General features: G+C 38.8%; 1 protein-coding gene across 1 annotated transcript in view; it reads right to left on the bottom strand.

The window, feature by feature from the left end:
- Positions 1-23,965, bottom strand: part of SPOCK1 (SPARC (osteonectin), cwcv and kazal like domains proteoglycan 1) — a 309,178-nt gene that overhangs the window by 201,974 nt on the left and 83,239 nt on the right. The window contains exon 3 of the mRNA XM_074604578.1: positions 3,197-3,242. Coding sequence (XP_074460679.1) covers positions 3,197-3,242 — 46 coding nt within the window. The remainder of the gene's footprint in view (positions 1-3,196; positions 3,243-23,965) is intronic.

Genomic DNA, 23,965 nt, shown 5'->3' with positions numbered 1-23,965 from the left:
CTCTTTAGACAGGTACGAGTGGCTATTTTAACATCCTAGTCAGGGCAAATTTTACTATGACCAAGTGAGTAGTGACCTCTGTCAGAAAGAATGACCTATTGGCCAAATAAAATTCATTTGTAAGATTTAAAAGAGACAAAAGCAGTGCACAGACCTCTGTGCATAGCAGAGTATCACACTCAGGTTGCATCACCTAGTCTGCATTCCACCTTCTGACGACAGAGTACCTGTAGTCTAGGAGAAATTTTACACTGAAAGAGAAATGATCCTTTTCTTTGTAAAGAGACAGGAATCTTTAACAGATGTACGACTGTTTGTATTGCTTCAAGGTATCCACATGTGATTTTAGATTCTCTAAAATGATTTGTGTTCTTGCCCAGAGTCAGACATCTCAGTAACACAATGAACAAGACAGTTTTAAAGCATGTCAGTTCAAAATCTTTTTGCAATATTTTGCCAGGGTTTACCTTTTTGTTTTTCCTCTTGGGAAGACACGAGGGTCACAAGGCCTCTGAAAGTGGTAGGAGCATAAGTTCCATTTGAAGTCAATAGGATTTGTGATCCTAAATCCCTCAACTGCCTTTGCAAATCTCTCTGTGGATTTATGCCTTGACAAAAACATCATCTTCCCCTTTCCTTTTGCATCAAAGTTCCATTTCCATAAAGACAGAGAATCTACGCTCTTCAGCTCTAACATGTATAAGCCCCCAGTGATAATTCCTGCGAGCTACCTCCACACAATACAAGGAACATGTTTGGCAATGAAATATAAGAATAGATGTAAAGTGAAATTTTCAAAAGAACCTTCAGAGACATCCAATGGCTATTTTCTTCCTAAACACTTTCGTAATTTTGAAGATTTAAATCTCTGATCACCAAAGCTCATCCCTTTTAGGACTCCTGTTTGTAAGATAAATGACCGCCAAAGCTCAAATGGAAAGCAAATAAAGGAAGCCTTGCGGTTTCTCCTCCACCAGCCTGTCACTTACCTAGTTACCCCTTCATTCACTTGTTCACGCCTTTCTCTCTCAAGTGATTCACTCCTTCTTCTCACTTGTGATATGATTCACAAGTATAATTTCATACTATTTGATTTCCAGAGGCATAAAAATGTTTTTCTGTAACATGAATTGTATTTTTTTAAGCAGTTATTAAAAAATTAGTAACTAACTAAACTATTGGGCACCTCCTGCAATTACACAACATTGATACCATCTACCATTCTGTAACCATTATCACTGGTTACATCCCAGTGACACCAGAAACAAGTCATGCCTGAGGAAGGCCATGTAATTGCCAATTTCTTGTTTCCCTCTGTGTACCACACTGTGACTGTTTCACCCCAAACCCTTTTTTTAAAAAAAAGAAAAAAAAAAAAGAAAAAAAGCTACCTGCCTGTTCAACAATTTGCCTAAGCAATCTGCTGGCAGGAATACCTTTTCTGAATATAAAATCACAACAATTATATATCCAAATAGCCACTTCACATCCTGAAGGGCAAAGGAAGCCTCACACTCTACTTGAATGCCGCTTAACTTTGAACACAGAATCCAAAAGAGAGAAGGACTGTGCAATGGATCTACACGACTGAAATTAATTTGTATTGTAGTTACTGTGCATATGATCATTCCTTTCTAAATGACTTTAGGATAACGTCTGTTAAAAAACTCTACAAATTTCAGAGCAGGAGTAGATTGAAACTCATAGAATACCATTTTGAAGACAATTCTAGGACTCTGGTGTTGTGCAATTTAAGGGGCACAATGTCCAATAACGAACCAAAGCTAGTCAAAGAAATCCAGGACCCTAAAAATGTCTTAAGCACTAGAAAAAAAAATAATCTACCATCTACCTGTGATTTTACAGCTGTAATACCCCCACCTCATGGGTTCTCAAGCAGGAGTTATATGAGCTTCACTGAACATTACAAATAGGAAAAATGAGCAGCTGTCAAAAGGCAAACAGAGAAGGTAACCGACCCGCGCTGTACACTGTGTGTTGTTATCCTCCACAAATCAAACAGCTGATAACTGGCTCCACCAAAACAAAAGAAGCTGTACAAAATGTAATTGTTAACATTTGTCCTGAAGAAAACACATTCTAGAAAGCTTTAAGAAGTAATGACATAAGACCGAAATGGTTTTGTATTACACTTTCTGAGGTTGCTCTGGTATGGACTGTCACAGAATCTTGGTGTCAGAGTGACAAATGTAACAAATAGCGAAGTTAAAATACAATATTCTGATTTTAAGGACAAAATTATGGCATGCTCTCAGCTTGGACTACCTTTGTATCTGTCTTTCAGAGGATGGAGTGCTGAGATTTCCCTGCATACAGTGTTTTTTACTGACGTGACATTAACTGTCAAATATAACCCACCACACTTAGCAGCATCAGGGCTACGAGTGTTTCCAGTGATGTTCATTTACAGTATCTACAATTAATGTCTCTTACTATCCCATCTGAAAAGTTTGTTGCTAGCCAGGAACACGAAGCAGAGAATGCTTGATATAGAGTCGCTATCCGAGATGTCTTTTAACTTGTCAATAGCAAATTCTTTTTCCTGGCGTGTCTGTTTTTCCATTGCTGTCCTGGACACAACAATTAGAATATTTTTCGTTGTTTTTTCCTATCCTTTGGTGGTTGGCCTGGAAATAGTTGAAGTACTGCCATAACTTAACAACTCACCAAGACAAAGCGCAAAATGTCATTTACGGAATCTTTATCTGATTCAGCAGCATATACACAACACACATTTCTTCTGAAAACCAGTCCTAAAATTCATAAATTACATCCGACTTCAAAGAATTGTCCCCTTGAGTGTTAGGAAATGCAGTAATTACATTTATGACATTCATTTAGCAAAGTTTTTAACATGAAAGAATATGTACGTGAAGATACCCATTTTAAATTGCATGTTAGACTGAGATTCACGGTTACAGAGAACCTTTCTAAGCATATACATAATCATTGAATATAAACTGGAATGGATGGGGATTAAAAAATGTGGCTGAAAAATACCGAGATGAGTCAAAACCTTAAACATAAACCACCTCAAGCTGTGACTGAATTGGGAATGAGATCTAGGTATGAATATAGCTCTTCACTAATGCATGGGACAGACGGAGGAAGGCATAAAGTACACGGGGATATCACAAAATAGCAGAAGAAACCACAAAATGTGCACTAACTTTACCTTGATCAAAAGGCTTGTTTGGATTCCAGTTTCTGAAATAATCATCCTAAATGGGAAGGAAGAAAAAAAAGGAAACTCAGGAAAAAGATCATCAGTCTTTTCAGTACAATTTTTACATAACTAAATTACAAATGAATCAACTCATCTTTGGATCCTAACATATTTAGCTCAAGTCAGATAAAACTATTAACAGGTTGTGTCCTACAGAGTAGTAAATGCAGGTTAGAAATTAAAGAATAAAAAATTCCTTGGATTCAACACCTCAAATTTTTCTTCTGAATCGATTTTCCAAGTATGCCCATTATTAAATATTTTCTGATAATTCTGTATCATTTCATAACAGTCTACAACTTCTGATAACAAAGATAACAACATATTGTCCAGATAACTTAAGATGATCCACACCATCCTGGTGTGGTGAAAGGTAGCAAAGTAAATCCAAAAATATTTATATTCATTTGGACACACATAAATCACGGCATCGTGAATGTACACAAATACAGCAATAATATCGTAAACATTATACTTGAAGTACAATAACATGCAGGAGCACTTGCAGTGAATAGTTCCCACTATTAAATTTTTTAAATCTTCTTAAATCTGATGCAAAGATATTATTCTGCTGTGAGTCCTGTGGTTCTATTTTACATAATTCTGATTGGACTTTAAAATGGATAAGGTAAGAACTGTCAAGAGTGCCTGGCCAAATGATTATTCTGTTGCAAACAAGTCTCTCAGCAGAAAGAAAGTAAAACTCGTGTGTGTGTCAGATCAGTTTGTATTCTATGTACTTAGCAAATACTTACCTGAAGGCAAAGTTTCCCTCACTTCAGAGCGTCATCAGCCCTAGTCCTGAAGAACTGGGATTCAAGCCCAACTGTTAGATTTAGTTTCAGCATATTCTGTATATCTCACTTGTGTCCTCTTTGAGGCGACGTGATAACAACAGAATAATGTATCTGAAGTGAGGAAGCATGGAAGATTTGTATAATGCTGTGATATTCTTCTGCATATTAATCTGTATTTCCTTTTTAATATATCTGGTATTCTATATTTATCTCTTGAGAGCTGCCACTGAAGAGCTGTCTTTATCAAGCTGTCCAGAATGACACCTAGATTTCTTTTTCCTGTCGGGGGGTAGCTGAAAACCCATCACTGTGAATAAGACACCTAAATTATTTCTTCCATAAGGCTTTGTTTATTGAATTTCACCTGCTCTCATGCTATCCAGTCACCCTAACCTGGAACATTCTGGAGACTTGGAAGCCAGCATGCCTGACTTTCTGGGTTCAGAACAGCCCACGGGCTGTTATGGCAAGGGAACACCAGGAGATGCACCTTATGGCAGCACATTCCTTTCTGAGCACTGTGGCCAGCTCGAGAAGCAGAAAATACTAAAGTTTACAGCGTGAACTGTGGACTGCCACCCTGCTCTTCTCTCTCTGCTCTGGGGCAGGCGAGGATGGGCAAACGCTCCCTGTAATGAAGGGGGCTGGATGTGATTCTGCGTGACCATCAGGATGCTCCGTGTCTATACTGACTTCACAGACACTGACAATGTTCCACAATAACAACAAAGATTATTATTCATGATTTATTTCAGATACAACAAAAGTATCTCTACTTTTCTTGAGGAGTACGGGGTTTGGCACCAGAAATAGAATCACAGACTTGCCTTTGAATTCCACAGCTTTGTTGATACAAAAACCCCCTCACTGCTATACAATGTGTTGTAATTGATTGTGATGTACGGCTAAATTCACCAAGCATTAATCACTGTTTAGAATGTGTTGGGTTTTAAGCTTTTTGAGCAGAATACTTTTTTCCAGCAACGAAGTATTTTTTTTTGCCTGCTTACATTTTTTCCTAGGTGTTGCTTTGCTGCTGGGTTTTCAGCATCAGAAACTGTTAAATAATTCAAATCCCCAGAAAGATTTCTTATGCTGTTGGCATATGGAACCAGTTTTGAAATAAGGATTGGAAAGGGGGTTTATCTCAATTTCAGTGTCAAAGGAATATTTTACAGAAAATGCACCTTCCTCACAAAAAACCCCTACAAAACACCCTTCTACAAAACACAATAGCTTCTATAAAGCTATTCCTTCTCCTTTTCTCCTTTATGCAGACCTGTTCAGTATTCCTTTTTGAAAACTGAAACTATATTTATTTTAGAGTATGCCTGAAACTATAGTGTGATAACATAGAAAAATACACAAGAAAAAAAATGGAAAAGACCCTAAAAAGTAGAATAGATAAAACCTTTGAGATTTTCAATATATAAAACTCATTATTATTTATAGGAGTAAATAATGACTACACATACATTGGAGTAATACAGTCAATAGCAGTTGAAATAACTAATGCCAGCTGGACAACAGAAATACAGCACTAGAGCTTCACTTCGGCATTGACACCAGCAAGAACTGTAACTGAATGGTTATGGCACTGTAAAGGTGAAATTCACCCTTTAGATATGGTTGAGCAGAAAATCTATGTCTCATTTAAATACCACCTAAAGCTCTGACTTGAAAAATGGGCTTTGTGCTAGTACTCTGCAAGGTGCTGAAATTTATACATTAACCTGAAATGACTTTTGTTAGGAGGAGGAACTCTTAGCATCTCCAAACGGATACCATCATTTCACTGCAATTTCCTCTGACAGAAAAACAGCATGCCGATATAGCAATGTACTGTGCCTAAACGTGACACCAATTTCCAGGTATATATCATTCAAAAAATACATATATATATATATAAAAATATAAAGTACGATCAGCTTGATTAAAGAGATTTAACATTCCCGTTCAATAAAACACTTTCTAGACAAAAATGACTGTACAGAAATCTATTCATTTCTGAGCTTTCTACTAGGATAGGTTCTAATGTGCTTAAAATACCTTGTGCCTGCTGTAACATATGAAACTTAGGTCATTTTAATATTAACATGTTAATAAATCAATATTAACACATTAATAATTAACATGTATCAACACATTTACAACAATATTAACAGTTGATCATAAGAGTTTAAAGTAAAATATGAATTATGATATGTTGTAAATACTTTTATTCACTCTATGGATATTTACAAGTTAAAAGTGAAAAACATACCTCAACTTCCTGAGTACGTAAGCATTACAAATGAGAAAAGAAAAAAGAATGAAATAAAACAATATAGAAATACGTTAACATTCATCAATTTTCTCCTCATCAGCCTTTTAAATGTGAAATCACTTATTTCAGATGACCTTCACCTCCAAATGAAATAATTTTCTCTCTTTCTTTTCTGACCTTTCCACCTTTGCCGTCATGGCCCAGTTTTCATTTGCTGTGCTATTAGCCAGATGCCATTCTATTAGCATGTTTCTCTCTCATAGAGCACCAAAAAAAAAAGGCACTTTCATTTCCTTTTGGCTGACAAAAACACCAGAAAGTGTTTTTCCACACACTCATCTGTTACGTACCTGATGTAAGAAAGTTTTTTTGTCCTAGCTCACTTTAAAAACTATTTGTTTGACGGACTTTGAAGGGAAGGCAAAACCAGGCATGGATCCATTTCAATACAACAGGTGACAGCAACCGAGAAATATTTTTGATGAACAAATATTTAAAAATATCTTTCTACTTGCATAGAATTCACACTTCAAAGGTTTTACCTATGGTTCAGTGGCTTCATATGACTAAGTCAATCTTTTAATTAACTGAAGGGACTTTGCACACCTAAAAGCACGCATGAGAAGAGAAGAACTGATACTGCAAACCAAGACCCTTGGCTCAACCCAGCGTTATAGAAATGTGATACATTGGCTTGGCCTCTGCACCCAGCAAGGAATAAACATGACCCCCAAACCCTAGAAGTTGCCTGGCCCCCTCACAGAGCACAAACATGGTGATGGGAACAGTACGGAGCTTCACTGCAAGTCCTGTGACTCCAGGTCCCTGACGGACTCAGAGCCTCCTATCACAGGTAAACACTCAGCTTCCACTTCCAGGCAAAGAAATCTGACTCCTGCTAAACTGGCCCCAATCCGGTTCTTGAAATCTTGAGTTCTTTTCTCACTGGGTGCAGGATGAGGCCTTTGGCAAGATCTTTCTGCCCCCTTATAAAGTCTACTGCCCACCTAGGACAGATATCCACCTGGGACAGTGAGGCAGATAACCCGGGATGGTCCCTCTTGCAGAGAACAGCTCACTTTTGATATCCCCTGACCTAATTCAATTTATTTGAGCAATCAAGAGATGAGATGAAACATGTTTAAGTGATGTGAATCCATTTGGCCATATCATGCTTAATAAATTATTGTTTCTTAACAAGAGCAAAATATTCTGTCATTCAATACATAGGTGTCAAATCCAGCCAAACTAGATTGATATGCCATCAACAAAGCCAATCAAGAGAATACTCACACAGTAAACTAAGTATGCAGAGGGCATATTAAAAAGTGTTAGTTTAAAAGCTCTCAAAAGATTTCTCACTTTCTTACAGGCAGAACTATCAAAAATCTCATTCATCAGAACCCATAAATTCATCAGAATTCTAAGGCTGGGTTCTGATTTGCAAAAATCAAACCTTGAACTAGACCTGGGTCTGACACAATTTCCTGTTAGTCATAGCAGAAAAGTCAGCAAACAGAAGTTGACCCTAAAACCAGTACATTAATACGTGACGGCTCTTCTCTCCTATTACCCTCCATATCAGTGCAATAACAACACAGTTAAAAAACTGAAATTAATGTTAAACGCAAACAGATTTATCGTCTTTTCCCCCACCAAGTAAGAAAGTAAACAGCATCTTCTTGTTCTCCTGAAGTTTAAGTATTTAAGTTATTCCCACCAAACCTACTCTATTGTCACTTTTTGGTTTAGTTATTACCTAAGACTTGGTATTTTGGAAGAGTTAACGAAGCATGGTTAATTTAACACACAGGCACTCACTTTATTTACTTGTCAAAAAGAAGCTCTTGCAAGATGCTCTTGTTTATAAATAGAGCCAAACATTAGCTAAATGGGTGCATAAATATTTATATTTTGTTGCATTAATCGAGCTTGCAAGTTATTTGTATGAATCAAGAGGAAATGAGATGCTGACTGAAAAAACTCCACAGAAAATACCCTATATTTTGCACCTTTTGGGATGAGATGAGTTCAGTTTCCTCGCCCCAGGCCTGAGAAGATCACACAGAACTGGAGGAGCCCACATGAAACCCTCATCACAGATCCTTCCTGAGTGTCGCGGCTTCAGCCAGGTTGGCCACTGACAAGACAACAGATGCTCTCCCCCACCTCTCGCTCCAAGAAGAGGAATAAGAGAGATAAAGGTATTTATGAGTTTAGGTATTATGATACACAAAGTAAAGGTATTATGATACACAAAACTGTATCAAGCTCCCAGGGAGGTGTCACTGGCAGGCATGGAGGAAGTTCCAGACTGGACTCAGTGACAAACGGGAACTGGAACACAATGACCTGGATCAAAGGCAGGTGAGCTGAGAGGGTCCTCCTCAGACATCAGTCACTGAAGAAGCAGTCCATTGAAGAAGCAACATTGGAGAAGAAGCCAACAAAGAAGAGCCGAGCCAACCCAACCCCTTTGGTCCCTCAGCTTTTATATTGAGCATGGAGGATGGGATGGAACACCCCACTGGTCAGTTTGGGTCACCTAACATGTCTGCTCCTCCCCACAGGTGTGACCCCTCCATGGGGTAAAAAGCATCTCAGCTGACCCCGGTTGCCATGGCAACAACTGTGAGCAAGGGTCTCTCACTGAACAGAGAGTTGGCCCTGCTCCACCCCAAACCAGGACACTGAGGAAACTCACATACAAAGTGTGTAACCCCAAGGCCTGTCAGATAACCTTTTGGAGATAATCTTCATTCCCAGCTCCTCCTAGCCAACAACAGCTTAAATTTCTAAGTATCTCCAGGAGGGATGTTTATTAACGCTGGTTTGCAGCCTGCTTAGTATTTTCCTCTTCCACCCTCGATCTATGATTAAACCTTTTACCCTCATAAAGACCAGCTGGGAAAAGTGGTAATTACCAGCTCATTGCTTTTTTAAAATTAGCTCCAGAAAGATGCAGCTGCATTTTCTGCCTCTCTACCTTGCAGTACAGAAGATCATTCCAACACCGAGCAGTGTGAAAGCACCAGCTGCTGCTTGCTAAAGTCAATCTAGTCGGTATCATAAATATCTCCCCAAGGCCTAGTGCCTGTTTTAAGCAAATAGTTTGTGTCAGCAAATTACACATTATTTATTTATTTAAGAAGAAGAGAAAATATTTTCCCCACCGAGTACTTGAGTGAATAAATATTTCCCAACGGTGCCTACTGCCCAGCCTCTGCAGCAGCGTCAAGAGCGGACTCCAAACTCCTAAGGACGTTAAGACATCTCTAACCACCTCTGAGCTCGCTCTCTCCTGGGAATCAGAGAATATGCATCCAAACGTGATGCTTTTGCTTAGTGAATTAGTAGTGCTTGTGCTGCGGATATTTCATTTTAAATCTGGTAGGGGAAACCTTTGAAAAGTTTAGCGATAACTAAACTCAGAAAGGCCATGAGTTTATTTAAAGTGCTAGCAATGTGAAGTAGTGAGATTGAAAGAAACCACTCCAGACTGAAGTAGTGCAACACGTCATGAAAGGTCTAAGGATGTCAGGACCTGTCTAGAATACTGTAGCTAAGTCACTAATAAAAACATAATGAAATGTGTTAGCCCAGGATAAGAGCAAGGGTAGTATAAAGGGTTTGCAATGGACTCATACATAATGCTAAATACATTAATACCTGCTAATTAATAGCAATATAAAATACACGAATACATTTTGAAATAAGTCCTCAGATATGTATGGCATAGAGAAGATCCTTGACTGTGTATTACAATCTCAATAAGTCTCCAAAAGACTCAAATTCTCAGCCTATGTACTTTTTCTTCAGCTACCACAAATGCACAAAAGAATTTCTTCTGCATAATGTGGCCCTTTCCCATCTTATTTTCATAAATTAAAAGGTTTTTTTGATGATTGTTGCATTTTTTTGTGCTATATTGGGAAATAAGATTTGCCACTCCTGTTTTGCTGGAAGATTCTTCCAGAAGTTTCCACAGGCAATACTAAGAAAATGGTAGGCAAAACTTTCAGCATAGTCTTTCTTTACCCACAGTCACAGTGATCCATCGGGATGGCAAAAATTTCAGAAATGAAATAACAAAAAGTTGAAAAATAATTGAAAAATAAGTTACCACTGAGTCAGTGTCAGCCAGGGTAAGAATTCTCATTCTTTAGAACTCAATCATATCGCTTTTTACAGAGAAATCTTCCAGCTGCTCTATTGTTTTTTTGATAAAAAGACAAATATAGTAAGAATTAAGAATATTTCTTAAAAAACCCAAACCCACTCTTTGTTTATCCATAAGAATGAAGCCAGAGGGTATGTCTACAATGTTGAGGGCAAACAGCTGCTCATTTACTCTGCTTGTGCTTCACGCGGGATGAATGAGGGCCAGCTGTGAGCCAGAAGCTATGGAGCTGCTTTAGCACAGCACTGTGCCAGCACACACAGCTGATGGATTTGGGTGGCTGGAACAATCATACAACTGTCTACACTGGCTTGTGCTGAAATACCTAAAACTGGAAAAAAAAAAAAGGCTTGGTTTGATTATTCTTTGCCGGTCCTTCTTATAGACCAACTTTAGAAATACATTATCACTTCTGCCTGAACTCTTCCTCTCATTAGCATGTGCTAAAAAGCCTCTTATCTCTGCCCAGTGTTAAATAATTCTTACTAACTTCACTTTCACCAAGTTTTTCACACTTTAGTACGTCCCACCAGCCACACCAGGGTATGCTGAAAGCTGTAAAGCTCTCACAAGCCCAGAAAGGTGAAACTCAGGACCCTCCCAGGGCATAGGCTCACTGATCCTTGCTGTGCTGGATGCGCCGTACTGTCACAGATGCCACAACTCCAAGACCAGATTGAAAACCAGAATGTTACTTGGTTGCTTATGTTGTAATTTAACAACACGGACCCACGAGCTACAGTGCCTCAGCCACACGTAACTGTCTTACAGGCACTGCAGAGTCACGTTCAGTGCATTTTTTCTCCAGTCACAAATTCCCCTTCCATGACCTTTGCAAAGAGCCTCCACTACAGCTCTCGGAGAGGCAGCGAGGGAAGGGAGGAATTAGGACGAAGGGAAGACGGGCAGTGGAATACTCCTAACAAGGCCTGAGGATCAGAAGTATCACAGTGATGATTTACTGTCTCAGCTGAAACGATTTCCTCAGGCAATTGGATCCTGGGGCAATCTGCAGGGAAGCTCAATAGTTACTGACCCCTAAATAAATGTGTACGGTCCTACTCTCTCCAACACTTGACAGTTTCTGATTTCTCTGGTTCCTCTCTGATTACACTCCGATGCCTACTACTCTGATGCACGTTTATGCAAATCCCTACTTAACCAGAACTCCCCATCCATCACAACAAACATGGTTGATTCAGCTTCTGAACTTCAGGCAGGGTTCCCAGTGCTAGACAGTAAATTAACTTGAAAATCACTTATTCAGAAACAGAACTGTGTGGGAGGGAAGGTGTGGGTGGCAAACAGGGGACAAGTAAAAGGAAAAGGATGGCACCAGAATTCTGGGACAAAGAGGAGTGAAGCTCCACAGGGTGCAAAGGCAGCAAGAGGTCCAGATCACAGCAGCTGTTTGTGGGCTCCTCACCAAGGAGTTACCACCCAAACAGGGCAGTACAGGGAAGCAAAGCTGAATGTACTCATGGGAGGCCAGAGAATAAACATATTTCAGTAAAATAAGCTTGAGGGGTCCCTCTGATAAAACAGTACTTGGCACTTGTACTATCTGCCATGGAATTTATATAACCCAGGGAGAAAACAAAAGTCTGCCATGGAACATACTCAAGTCAATGGAGTTACGCTGTTTCCAGAGCACTGGGAAAATACAGTCAAGACCAATGGGTTTTTTACTTCTCAGCTAGAAAATACACATACCCTCTTCCCTATGAGCTTAGCACAGGTCCTCACTTTGACCCCTGAAGAACTACTTAAATTGTGCAGCAGCTTCAGCACAGCGCAGATAGAAGCAGCCCTGGGAATCGTTAACTCCCACTTTCACCAACAGAGTAGCACCCAGTTGAACTGGAGGCGAGGAGCAGAGCCAGAGATTACAGAAATATATTCCCCCTCCTTCCAGGTGAAACTCCTTAAAGCAGCATCATTTCTGATCTCTGAACTAACACTACGCATGAACTAGCAACTGGGTAGACAGGCTAACTCACTGAATCCAGGGAACCTTGCAAGGTTCCAAATTATTCCAACTATTCCAAAAATAACACAAGTGCCCGCTGTGCGAATTGAAGATTCCCAAGTTGAGAACCTGGCCTAGTGTTGTTTTTGCACATGATTATTTGCTTGTTTTCCACTTATCAAAACCACTGTGCCTTTATCTAGGATTATTATTGTGAATATTGGTGAAGAATGGCCCCCTGCAGGTTCTCTATGGAGAGAATAGTCTTGCTAATAAATCATATTCTCAATAGGTGTAATATTGAAAACATACCTTGAAAGGAGAGCTACTAAACTCTTTCCGCATCTTAATTTTCATTCAAAGACTCAAATTACATACTCAGAAAGCAATTGTTTTTAGGCAGCTTGAAAGCCAAACACATTAAGCTTGAAGGTTATAAAGCCGTTGGCAATGTTACTTCACTTTCAGTATCCTTGTTGCTCTGAGACTACATTTGCAATAGCTGTTTGTGACAGATTCACTGCCCCTCTTTAGCTAAACATTTGGGGTTTGTATCTGGGGAACAACATTCACATAAAAGAATCCTAATTCTACCACTGCTTTCACATGAGAACTGCTTTACTGTGAATAACAATTTACATAATGATTAAATACATAGAGTTATTTCTTGTTTTATACTACAAGAATTCTTCAGAAATCTGAGTCGTGATTTTTTTTTTTTAATTTACCATTATGGGAATAATCTCGTTATGAGATAAAGCGATAATTCTCCTAATATCAAAGTTATAGAATAAAAGTTATTAATGAAATCGTACTGATATTCCACGTAGATATACAAATCCCAGTGCTTAAAATGTACAAGGGAACAAACAGCAGTTGAATTAAATCATGTTATCTAACTTTGATATTTAGTGACGGAATTTTCTGAGACCGACAGAGACAGTTAAACTAGCTATTATGTTCTAGGTCTCTAAAATTACTTCTTTAAATGCATAACTAATGCCTGGAAAAAGACTGTATGAATTATATTGAATTATGAGCAATGAACTGTCCCTGGGAGCACGCATGCATTTGTTTTTATTTAATTTGTAGCTTCAAGAAAAAAATCTAACTCTAAGTATTGTTGAGAAAAACCTTTGCAAAAGGTGAAATCAAACTAGCCATGCTGCTGTTGAAAAGGACAACTTTGCAGCCCTTTACTCAGTATTTGAAATTTCCTAAAGCGGTCATGGTCAACTAGTCTATGAAATAACCAGTTGCTGACTGTGTGAGACATTTGTACACATTTTCAGATCAGAAACCCTGTGAGCCATTACAAATGTGTGGTTTCCATTCCAGTTTATAATATCATTTTGTTAATTGTCTCTGGCATTTTATCTATTTAACTACAGAGAACACAACATCAAAAATCATTATGCAAAACTGACAGCAAGTTTAATGGAAACGAAACAGCTAAATACTTGCAGCAGCTGCTGCAACCAGAAATCCTGTCCTCCCTCAAGAAAGCGCTCCTCACTTTGTTCATCACCAACAACTTGAACATATAGTAGGTTATTTTAAATACCTTGATCGGTTTATAAAAGTTATCATGTGATGAGGTTTTGCATAATAGTTGGGGCTGGTTGATTCAAGTGAAGTCCCTCGTGACTCTGTTTTGGTACTGACAGACTTGTGTTATCTCTACCCACTTCCTGAAAAATCACAGGAGGTGCGTGAACGTAACATTTTACTCATGGTGCCTCATTAATCTCTTAAACTGATGAAATAAAACAGATTAAATATTTAGAAACTAATTTCTTGTGTCAGCTGTAAACGAACAATAACAAAAAGTTACCTTTCATAAACGATTGCTACTTGCCATCTGCTTGAAGCAACAGTATTTTGAAGAGAAACATTTTTTGTGGCATGGTATTTCAAAAGATTTAGCTCAAATAATCAATTGAAAAAAAAAGAAAAAAAGTAAGATAAAAAGGCCAAAGAAACAAAATATTCTGGTCCAGGCAAAAGATAGCTAAACTGCAGTAATGGCTCCGGTGGGATTTAAATGCCAAGGCTGTTAGCATCCACAGTACAAAGATTTCCATATGCATTGATCCTATTTTTTTTAGGAGAAGACAGCACCTGACTGCCCAATTTGTGCATAATTTGTTCCCAAGAAGTCCACAGAACACTGTCCAAAGGCAACTTCAGATCCATGAACAACATTTTAATCCACATAAATCAAACCAGAGTTCCACTTGCATTTGCAATTAAAAAGATAATATAATAGCTTAATTTGCACACCTGTATTTGAGAGCAAGAGTCCAAACTAAAGGCAACATCATAATTACTGGATAAGGATTTTGCTCCATTTGACCACTGCAACCATCTCAGTATCCTCCCCTGAAGGGGGGAGACAAGTGACCCCTCGCAGCCCATACACCAGGCCCAGAATACGGCAGAATAATCAATGTTGTTCCAGCCCCTCTCACCCAGCTTAAATATTCCATGTGGGTTAGTTGCGTAACTCAATTGCTAAATATCCATATACATATTCACAGAAGGATTCCTCCCTCAAAGTACTAAGAATTCAGATATAAACCTAAATTCTCAGGATTTTAATAATCTCATTTCATGATGGATTATGACTCGTCACTTTGAGATAAACCCATGGAGTTCACCCCGAACTACTGTCGCAGATACATCATTGTATCAGTTACAAATTGATAAACTAACAAACATCGTTATGCCAGCTATACTCAGACCATACTTACATTTTGCTTCAGAATCACGACAAACAAGTGGCAGAAAGACTCAAACGTGATACACTGGTGTCACATGATTTCAGAAACTTTGGCCATTTTATTTATGCTTTCATTGGCTCTTGAGTCATCATTTAAAATTCTTAATTGCGTACGTATGGAATTTCACCCAGTACACTCTCCAGAAACAATATTCAGTGTGAACACTGTCAATTACTGACACACGTTCAGAGCTGCTCAGAAAAGGAGAAATCAAAAATATGAACTATATATTGGACTAAGCTTCCATAACTGCAATTATGACGATAAAGCAACATACAAGCTAAATTCTTCTGAACAAACTGAGAAAACTAAGTGACCTTTCAGATTTTACAGTAGCATGCTTCTTGTATCAAGGACAGACATTTGAAAGAGTCTCCTGTAGGGAGATACAATGCACTTTTGAACTTGCCAGAACATGCGCCTCTGTGCGTCAGTGCTAAAAGGTCAGTATGTAGTGGGGCATCGCATGGAATGAACAATGACATGAGAAAGTAAGATGTAGCAAAACTTTATTTTACAATCTCAGGAACCTTCTAACCAAGCAGCCATGGCTCATGAGAATATATAGCTTGCAGATCTCAAAAAGCCATTTTTGAACTGTTCTGCTGTAAACAGAAGTATGTTCCTGATCTCTAGACATTACAGTTGCTCACTGTTAAAGGGATTAAACCATGAAATGAGTCAAAAGCAAACCAAAATAGCATTTTAACAAAGAATAGAACCCGAAAAAAAACAGCACTGAGAGACATCTGAAGAGTATTGAAGGTCATTACGGCTTCTTAGGCACAAGAGAACATTTGAATTTTGATCAGCTGTAATTTTACACCTGAGGTTTAGTACAACTAGTTATTTAATTCTAACAACTGAAAAAATAGTTCAAATATGCGGTGTAACTGATCTCCAAACCTTAGAGATGTAAAATCAGAAGAAATATATATCTTAGAGAGCAGATGCATCTACAGCATATAAAATTAAATGTGCTGAAGATCACCAGAAATATGTTTTAATGAAACCTTCCTTCCAACACAGACACACAGACACACATTTATTATGAATTTCACACTTTTGTTAAGATTACAGTGAGTAAAGCTCAACATGAATCCTTATTCTTAAAGCATTTTTCTGTTCAACACCGTACACTTTTTAAACGAACCCTTTTCCTGGTTCCATGGACTGTTCTACAAAAAGGTTTGAGGCAGATGCTTTACAAGTAATCAACCCAGCCGTAGGAAAAAAATAATAATCTTTTTTCTTTCTGTCTTTAGTGACCTAATTAATGAACATATGCCTTAAGTGCTCTTCATAAGCAATTTTTCATGCTGCTAAGCCAAAGCCTTGACTTTATTCATGAGTGTCACAAGCAATGGAAATCTCTGAGAATTTCCAGCAAAATAAGTTGTTTTACTTGCAAAATATGAACACAGATTTCTTTAGTAAGTATCAGTATTCGCCCAAGCCGAGAGTTGAGATTTAGAGTCACACTGCTATTTATTTCAATATACGCAAGAATGGGCTTAGAGATGAGTTCATCCTAACAGATTTTAGCAAAATCCCTCTAAGAAAAGTGTCCTGAAATTGTTCAATCTCACCTTTATTAAATCTTTGTTGCTGGAGACTGACACAAACTTAGTATTACCTTCACATCGCCCAAGCATTGTCTTTTTCCGGTTTCCTAGCTCCCTTCTGCTTCCACAGAAGGAAAAATTCCCTGATTTTTGTGTCCTAGGAAGGTGATTTCTTCACCTGCAGAAGTGTTTAGGAAAGCAGGTGGTGGCTTTTTCTCGTGGTTGTATAAAACAGAATTACAGTGGGGGTTGGATGGTGTTGAGGAACTTACAGAAAACATTCTGAAACATCCCAATTATCAAGAGCATCTTAAAAATATATCCACAAAAATATCCACAAGATTTAAAACACTAAATTCCCTGGCAATATAACGTCATTACAACACTGCCTGGAATTAAGACACAGGTTTTAGTAAGGCAGATAAAATAGTTTTGACATTAAAACTATAATGTCTATTTGTAGGTCCCCTAAAAGAGCTTTCATGCATAAACACCACAAAATCCACAAGACAAACTTCATGTCCACAAACACTACGAAATTGCTAAACTGTGTAACGTTTGAGATTTCTGAGTAGCTCTTATTTATGAGGAGATCCAATGGAGTTTGAACAGCTTATGAAAACCCAGAATTTCCTGTGCTGAAGCTACTTCTTAGTAGTTGTATGTTCTTATTAATTGTACATTAAGGTCATTCCCATTGTTCACCCCATTATCTAAGGAACAATTTGAAGACGTGTTTAATTTGTTTTAGGCTAACCGTGAAATGTGAGTTGTAATCATGTGTTAACAGGGAAACACAAACCAGAAACTTTTACAATTACTAAGAAACAAACAACTGGGGACTGGCCTGTTCTAACTGAGTTACAGAAAGTCAGGAATGTGAATGCTCAGCTGCAGCAATATTCATGTAGATTATTACCTCACTTGGGCGTTGTCATTTCTGAAATTATATTTTGGCAGATTCCAGGAATGCTGTCAAGCCATTTGTCAGCTCAGTCAAAGATAATATGAGTTGGTAGAATATTTCAACAGAGGTGAACTCATTTTCACAAACATGTTTTGAGAAGTGTTTGCAAGGGGAACTGCAACCTGAAATGAAGAGAAAAAATCCAGCCAAATGAAAAAATTCCCTAGAGAATTATAATACTAGCTTGAGGATTGGAAAAGCCTGCCCTATACGAGATTCTCCTAAATCTCCCAGTTTGTCCTCTAACCACGTGGAGACATTAAGGCTGCCACAGTTTTAAAGTGGATGCTGAAAAGGAAACCGAGTCCTTAGCACCAGTGTGGAGGCTGCACGCACTTGTTTTCATGTTAGAATCCTGCAACCGGTTAATAAAATGCAGATGAGAGAGTTTAATGTATTGTTTTTTAACAGTGGGTTGACAACTTCTGATGGTTGAAAAGCTCTGAGTTATGTGACAGGGGAAGGACTAAATGCGTCACCGGTCGCAGTTCGCACAAGCAGGTTTGCAGATGTATGTTACGGAAGGAAAGAACACATGCAATAAGGCTCCTACAGCACAGATTCTGACATCTACATCAACAGGCAGCACAGTGCCCCAGGGGTGGGTCTGCAGAACAGAAATTCATGCTGAGGATCCAACAGCTGCTCTGCACATTAAGTTCACACTTTGCTTCAGTCTGATCCCCTGAACTGATCTCTTGGTTCATTAGGTAGATATATCTCAAAGCACGGCTGGTTTCTCCTTTCATCAATAAGGAATCCGTTTCACACGCCCTGCAATGTAAATAACAGCACAGTAACTGGAGACAACTGGGAGACTTGCTTCCACAGCGTACTTTGATGCAAACTAAAATGCTAATGAAGAAATGCCCTATGCTCACTGTACGCTACTTTTAAGGCCTTCGAGGACCAAAATAGATCCTCGTTAAATACTAGATGATGAAGAGTTCTAGATCATGTGAGCTGGACTGTTGTGGGCTCAGCAATATTACTAACTGAAGAGAAAGTGATGGGAAAGTCTGATGCTGTCCTGGTTTGAGTGAGAGATAAAGTGAAGTATAGCACAAGAGGAAGAGGGCAAGCAGGGACCTCAAGAACCAGCTGCCAACAGACCACATTCTGGATTTTTTAATCATTCTTTTGCTTATAGTAGAGCCTCCTCGGAGATTACATCTATTGTTCACCTCTGAGAAAAAGACTGATACATCCTGAAATTTGCTGGAAGGCATCATTATGCATCTGTACCTATCCTTTCAAAAATCAAGTCTCATTAATCATGACAAGAGCCGGGAAGAGCTTGAAGAGAATGGCCACAACGAATCTCACATCTGCTCAGAAGGATGAATAAACACACACCCCACACCGACATCCCTGCATGATCCCCTACTGCTTTATTTGGCTGTGTTACACGTGGTATAATCTCGTCTGCCCTGTATCTACAAATAGGTTACAACAATAGAGCCTTTCATTTTTGAAAAACTCACACTATGTCAATATACTCAGACATCTCAAATAACCATATTCAATATTATGTGTGATTCTTTGTCACTACAAGGTGTGACCCTGCAGTGTGTTTTCCTGGTTACCATATCTGTACAATTATATTTTCAACTGCAGCCTTTTCCTTTCATTCAAAACCACTGCCACTTACTGTTTGCAGCTTATTGTATCTAGCTTTGCACGGTTAATCTAAAATTCTTGCCTCAAAAAATCATCAAAACCTCAAAAAAAGGTGGGGAGGCAAAAAGTCATTAATCATAAATCTTCATAATTCTGGATTTTAAGACCTTCAGCATCTTCTGAGTACGTCTTCAAATTTACAGCTTTTCTCCTGAAGGTTTGTGCTAACATTAAAGAGAACTGCACAATTACTTGTATATCTTTTATTCTTTCTGCAAGGTTCATTGGTTCTACATTTTACAAACACTATAAAGATTTCTCTGCTGATGACTCCTGCAGCAGCATGAGTGTTTACTGAAGATTGTTAGCAGTTGTTTCTGTTCTGTGCCTACTGCTTCAACTTTAGTACGCAACTCCCTTAAAGAATTCTCATTACCTGTGTTTCTTCACCTTGTCTCAGATTTTCTTCTTGGTTTTGCATTCAATCAGGCTAAAAAAAACATTTATTCTCATTAATCTGTTAAATTTCTCCCAACTTCATACAGGTTTTCAGCTGCCCACGTGAAGTTTTTTAGAAACAGAAAATTTACAGTTACTCTCTTCTGTCTCTCACGTTTTCATCCAAATATTTGTAACTTGGTCTTCAGGGTATGTACCAGATTTTTTTTTTTTTTTTTTTTTTATTTCCTCTTATTATGACCTTAGTCTGGCTTTTTGGCTTTCTGCAACTGGCATCTCCAATGTATCCTCGCTTACTATCTTTCACACCACCATCTCTTCAAAATGTTTTAGAAAAACAACTCCTGTTCTGCTTTCTATTTCACTTCTGGCTGTCATCTAGATACCATGATTTTTCACTGTCTGTCCTGACGCATTTGATGGATTCTCACTAGGGTTTCTGTCTCCTATATGTCCTTGATAACTTTAATTACCTATTTCTCTTTGTTTACTTTGCACTCACTGGGACGGATTATATTCTCGGCTATATCAGTATAAATAAGAAGTACGTGAACTGAAATTAGCAGACTTGTGCAGATGTAAAAGCGATAGAAATGAGAGCAGCATAGGGACTGAAGAATTAACACCTAATTTATTTCTATACAAATAACAGAAAATCATGCTGAGAATTTACAATGCTTCCTCCTACACTTAAGCACAACAGATTCCTTTCTGAATATATTGGTCATCTGCAGCAAGCTTATTGGCAAAACCACTTGTTCATGATTTGTTGATGCTGTAGAGAAAAACCAAAGAATGCTAAATGTCTTATGTATCTGGCAATAAAGGAAAAGTTTGAAGGAACTTCCTGAAACTTTAATTTATTATTTAGGCAGTAGTCACAGAATCTTGGCCTTTCTTCACCATCCTGATGCTTCCAGATTCTTCACATATTATTTGACAGACTGATGAACACTGATTATTTCTACCTATAGCACACATCAGCTAGGCAGAGGATTGCCTCCTATTTTATATTTCAAAACCAGAAAACGTTAGCTTTTAGGCAAATCCAAACGAGACTGCAGTTTATTTGTTTGAAGATTTAATCACCCAATAGTTCTGTGAAAACAGAGCCAAAGAATTTATCTTCAGAAAGTTGGATGATTGCTACAATGCAATCCTATGGGACATACCTCAACAACTTACTGCCAGTAAGCTCAGAACATAACACTCTCAGTTTATGGCAATTCCAGTATTCCCATACTGGATATATCAGAATCTAGTTTCGGTTCATTCTAGCCAGGCAATAACATTATACTTTTTCATTCAATGGATTAAAATTTCCGGTTCACTAGGAAGAAATCCTCCAAGTGCTTCTAATCCATGATTACTTCCAATGTGTTATTAAAACTGTCAAGCCTCTCTTCTTTTATGCTGAAAGGTTGCAAAACACCTTTGCTAAATTGCTACTTTTTTTGGTTTATTTTACCATTAGTTCACTCATGAAGACACATATAGCAGTGGTGGTCAACCTGTTAGTTACCAGCATGAAGAAGCAGCCCCCTGAATGCAGACACATTTCTTCTCTTTGCAACAAGACAAACTGTAGGAGGTGAGAGGGACGCAGAGCATGGACAGTGTCGCTGTGCCAATACCATAAGACATCTTTGGCAGCAACGGATAGCAAAGGAGTTCTGATAGGAACACAGGAAGTTCCAACATGAGGAGGAACTTCTTTCCTTTGAGGGTGGCAGAGCCCTGGCACAGGCTGCCCAGAGAGGTGGGGGAGTCTCCGTCTCTGGAGACATTCAAAACCCGCCTGGACATGTTCCTGTGCAACCTGCTCTAAGGTGACCCTGCTCTGGCAGGGGGTTGGACTAGATGACCTCCAGAGGTCCCTTCCAACCCCCACCATTTGTGATTCTGTGGTAGGAGGCTGAGCACCAGTTCATGAGGAAACAGCATGAGGCTGGGAACATGGTGTGGGGCAGAAGCAGATGTGTTTGGGTGTAAAATTCTACATACAGATAAAACCCATGTGGGAGGGCAAAAGATGTCCAGGGTTAAGGGCAGCTGCGATGTGAAGTGTGTCAGGGATGTCCTTAGGCCGCAGACAGGTCAGATGTAGAGATATTCACACACACCTGCTCCCAGCTCAGGTCTCCTGGACAGGTTGGACTGGACTCTGCTGGCCTCAGGGGCAAGTGAAGCAGGAGCACTGATGAAAGCAATGAAGGAGAAAGGTCTCTGATCCCTTATCCCAAAATTTTTGGCCACACAGTTTTATGGGCTGAGCACACAGCTGTGATCTTGAAACTTATTTTCCCATAGATGGCATGGTAAACTTTGAAGGCAACTCTGAGCACTGAGCTACTTCACGTATCTGTTCAGCTCAGAAGACTGATAGCTAAAACGTTGTTTTTATTAACAGCATATATATTCACCCAGCTGTCATAGAGTATGCTTAGCTTTTCTGGAACGCATAGCAAAAAAGCTTGAGATGGAAGAGGGAAAGAACAGGGCTGGATGTACGTTACAACACAAATATGCCTCCATAGCAAGAATCACACTATACTGGCTGCCTTATATATCAACATTATTCATTTCAGCTCATCAGTCAAAATACGGTAATTTCAGAAAGAATCTGGAGGGTGGCCTCGGGACCTCTCATCTCCTGGGTCAAATTCATGTAAAACCACAAAATAACAAATTCTACTTAAAACAATTTTCTTCATTTTTAAGTGTGACTGCCTCCCCTTTTGTATGCTAAGCAAGTTCTTAACATTGTTTATTTACTACAATATTCTCTTTAGCAATTGGAGCAAAGTACCCACAGCAGCAGAGTGGCACGATGATTGATTCTACACTTGAAAGTGATTTGGAGATGAAAAAACATGGAGTATTGTTATATATTCAATTGCTGTGATGTGAGGAAAGTTTGATTACGTTAGGTACAGTCTGCAAATTTTCTAATGGGTACTTAATTTTTGCCATAAGCAATTTTTGCCCTCAAAATACACAAAACCAACCAAAAAGTAGGAAAGTACATTTAATTTCATTATAAACCTCCAAGGGTTTTAATATGCATGGGGGTGGTTACTTATGTAATATGCCTCTGACTGCTCGAGTTCCAAACAGGCGCCTTGTTCCAGCGCATTTTCCAGCCTACACAAGCCCACAGCCCAGCCCTCCCCATCCCATCCCAGCACTCCACTGGGATGAGCCTGATTAGCCATTCCCCTGCTGCTGCAGTAAAATGCTGCAGAGTGGCTGATGGATATATACAGGCTGTGAACAGAGACAGCTTATACAGCCATCCATAAACTCAACTCATTTAAATTGCTAGCTGGCTGCTACCTGAGAGGAACACCGGGAAAAAAAAAGGGGGGGGGGGGGGAAGAAAAAGGATCTTTCTTTTTATTTTTTAAAGATATTAGTTTGGTTTTATCATCTAGTATGGCAAAGTGAATGACTAGATCCTAACACAACCCTGGGTATCACATCTGATAACAACTAACTGATTCCCAGCAAACAAAAATAACGTGACAGCGTCAGGTTCCCCTTCCTCTGGAACATACACTCTTGATCAACAAACATCAGAGATAATGTTCTGATGATGAGCATGAAAAGATAATTTAATAAAATAAATAAACCAGGACAGAACAGTGAGTACGTTGCATTGCAGTTGTTCAAAAAGAAGCTAAATGTTCCTGCAGAACAGATTTGTTGAAATTCTGACAGCCAGACGAGGAGACCTGACCAAACCTTGAAAGCATGTGAGTTGAGGCTGTTTCTACGAACTTAAAGTCTGACTCTGAGGTGGTGCAAAAACATTTCTCAGGGACACATCTTTTCCTTTCATATAAAGGAAAAAAAAAAAAGACGACAAACGAAACAAATCCACATGCAAACCATCCTCTCCCAAACGTTATACCCAGCTTCTTCTTTCTTCGTCTTTTTTTTTCTTTTTTTCCTGAATTACATACCAAATACAGAGCTATTTTCTCAATAAATTTACTATTTTCTCACACTGAGATACAGGCGCTCTAAAAAAACAGGACTTCACTGATGTCTGGTGCTGCCTTCATTTACTACGACTGTAAGAAATGCCAGTGAGCAGACTGCAGCATTGC

Source organism: Larus michahellis, chromosome 11 (genome assembly GCF_964199755.1).
Source record: "Larus michahellis chromosome 11, bLarMic1.1, whole genome shotgun sequence".
In the NCBI taxonomy this organism is placed as follows: Eukaryota; Metazoa; Chordata; class Aves; order Charadriiformes; family Laridae; genus Larus; species Larus michahellis.
This window is presented reverse-complemented; position numbering and strand designations above follow the sequence as displayed.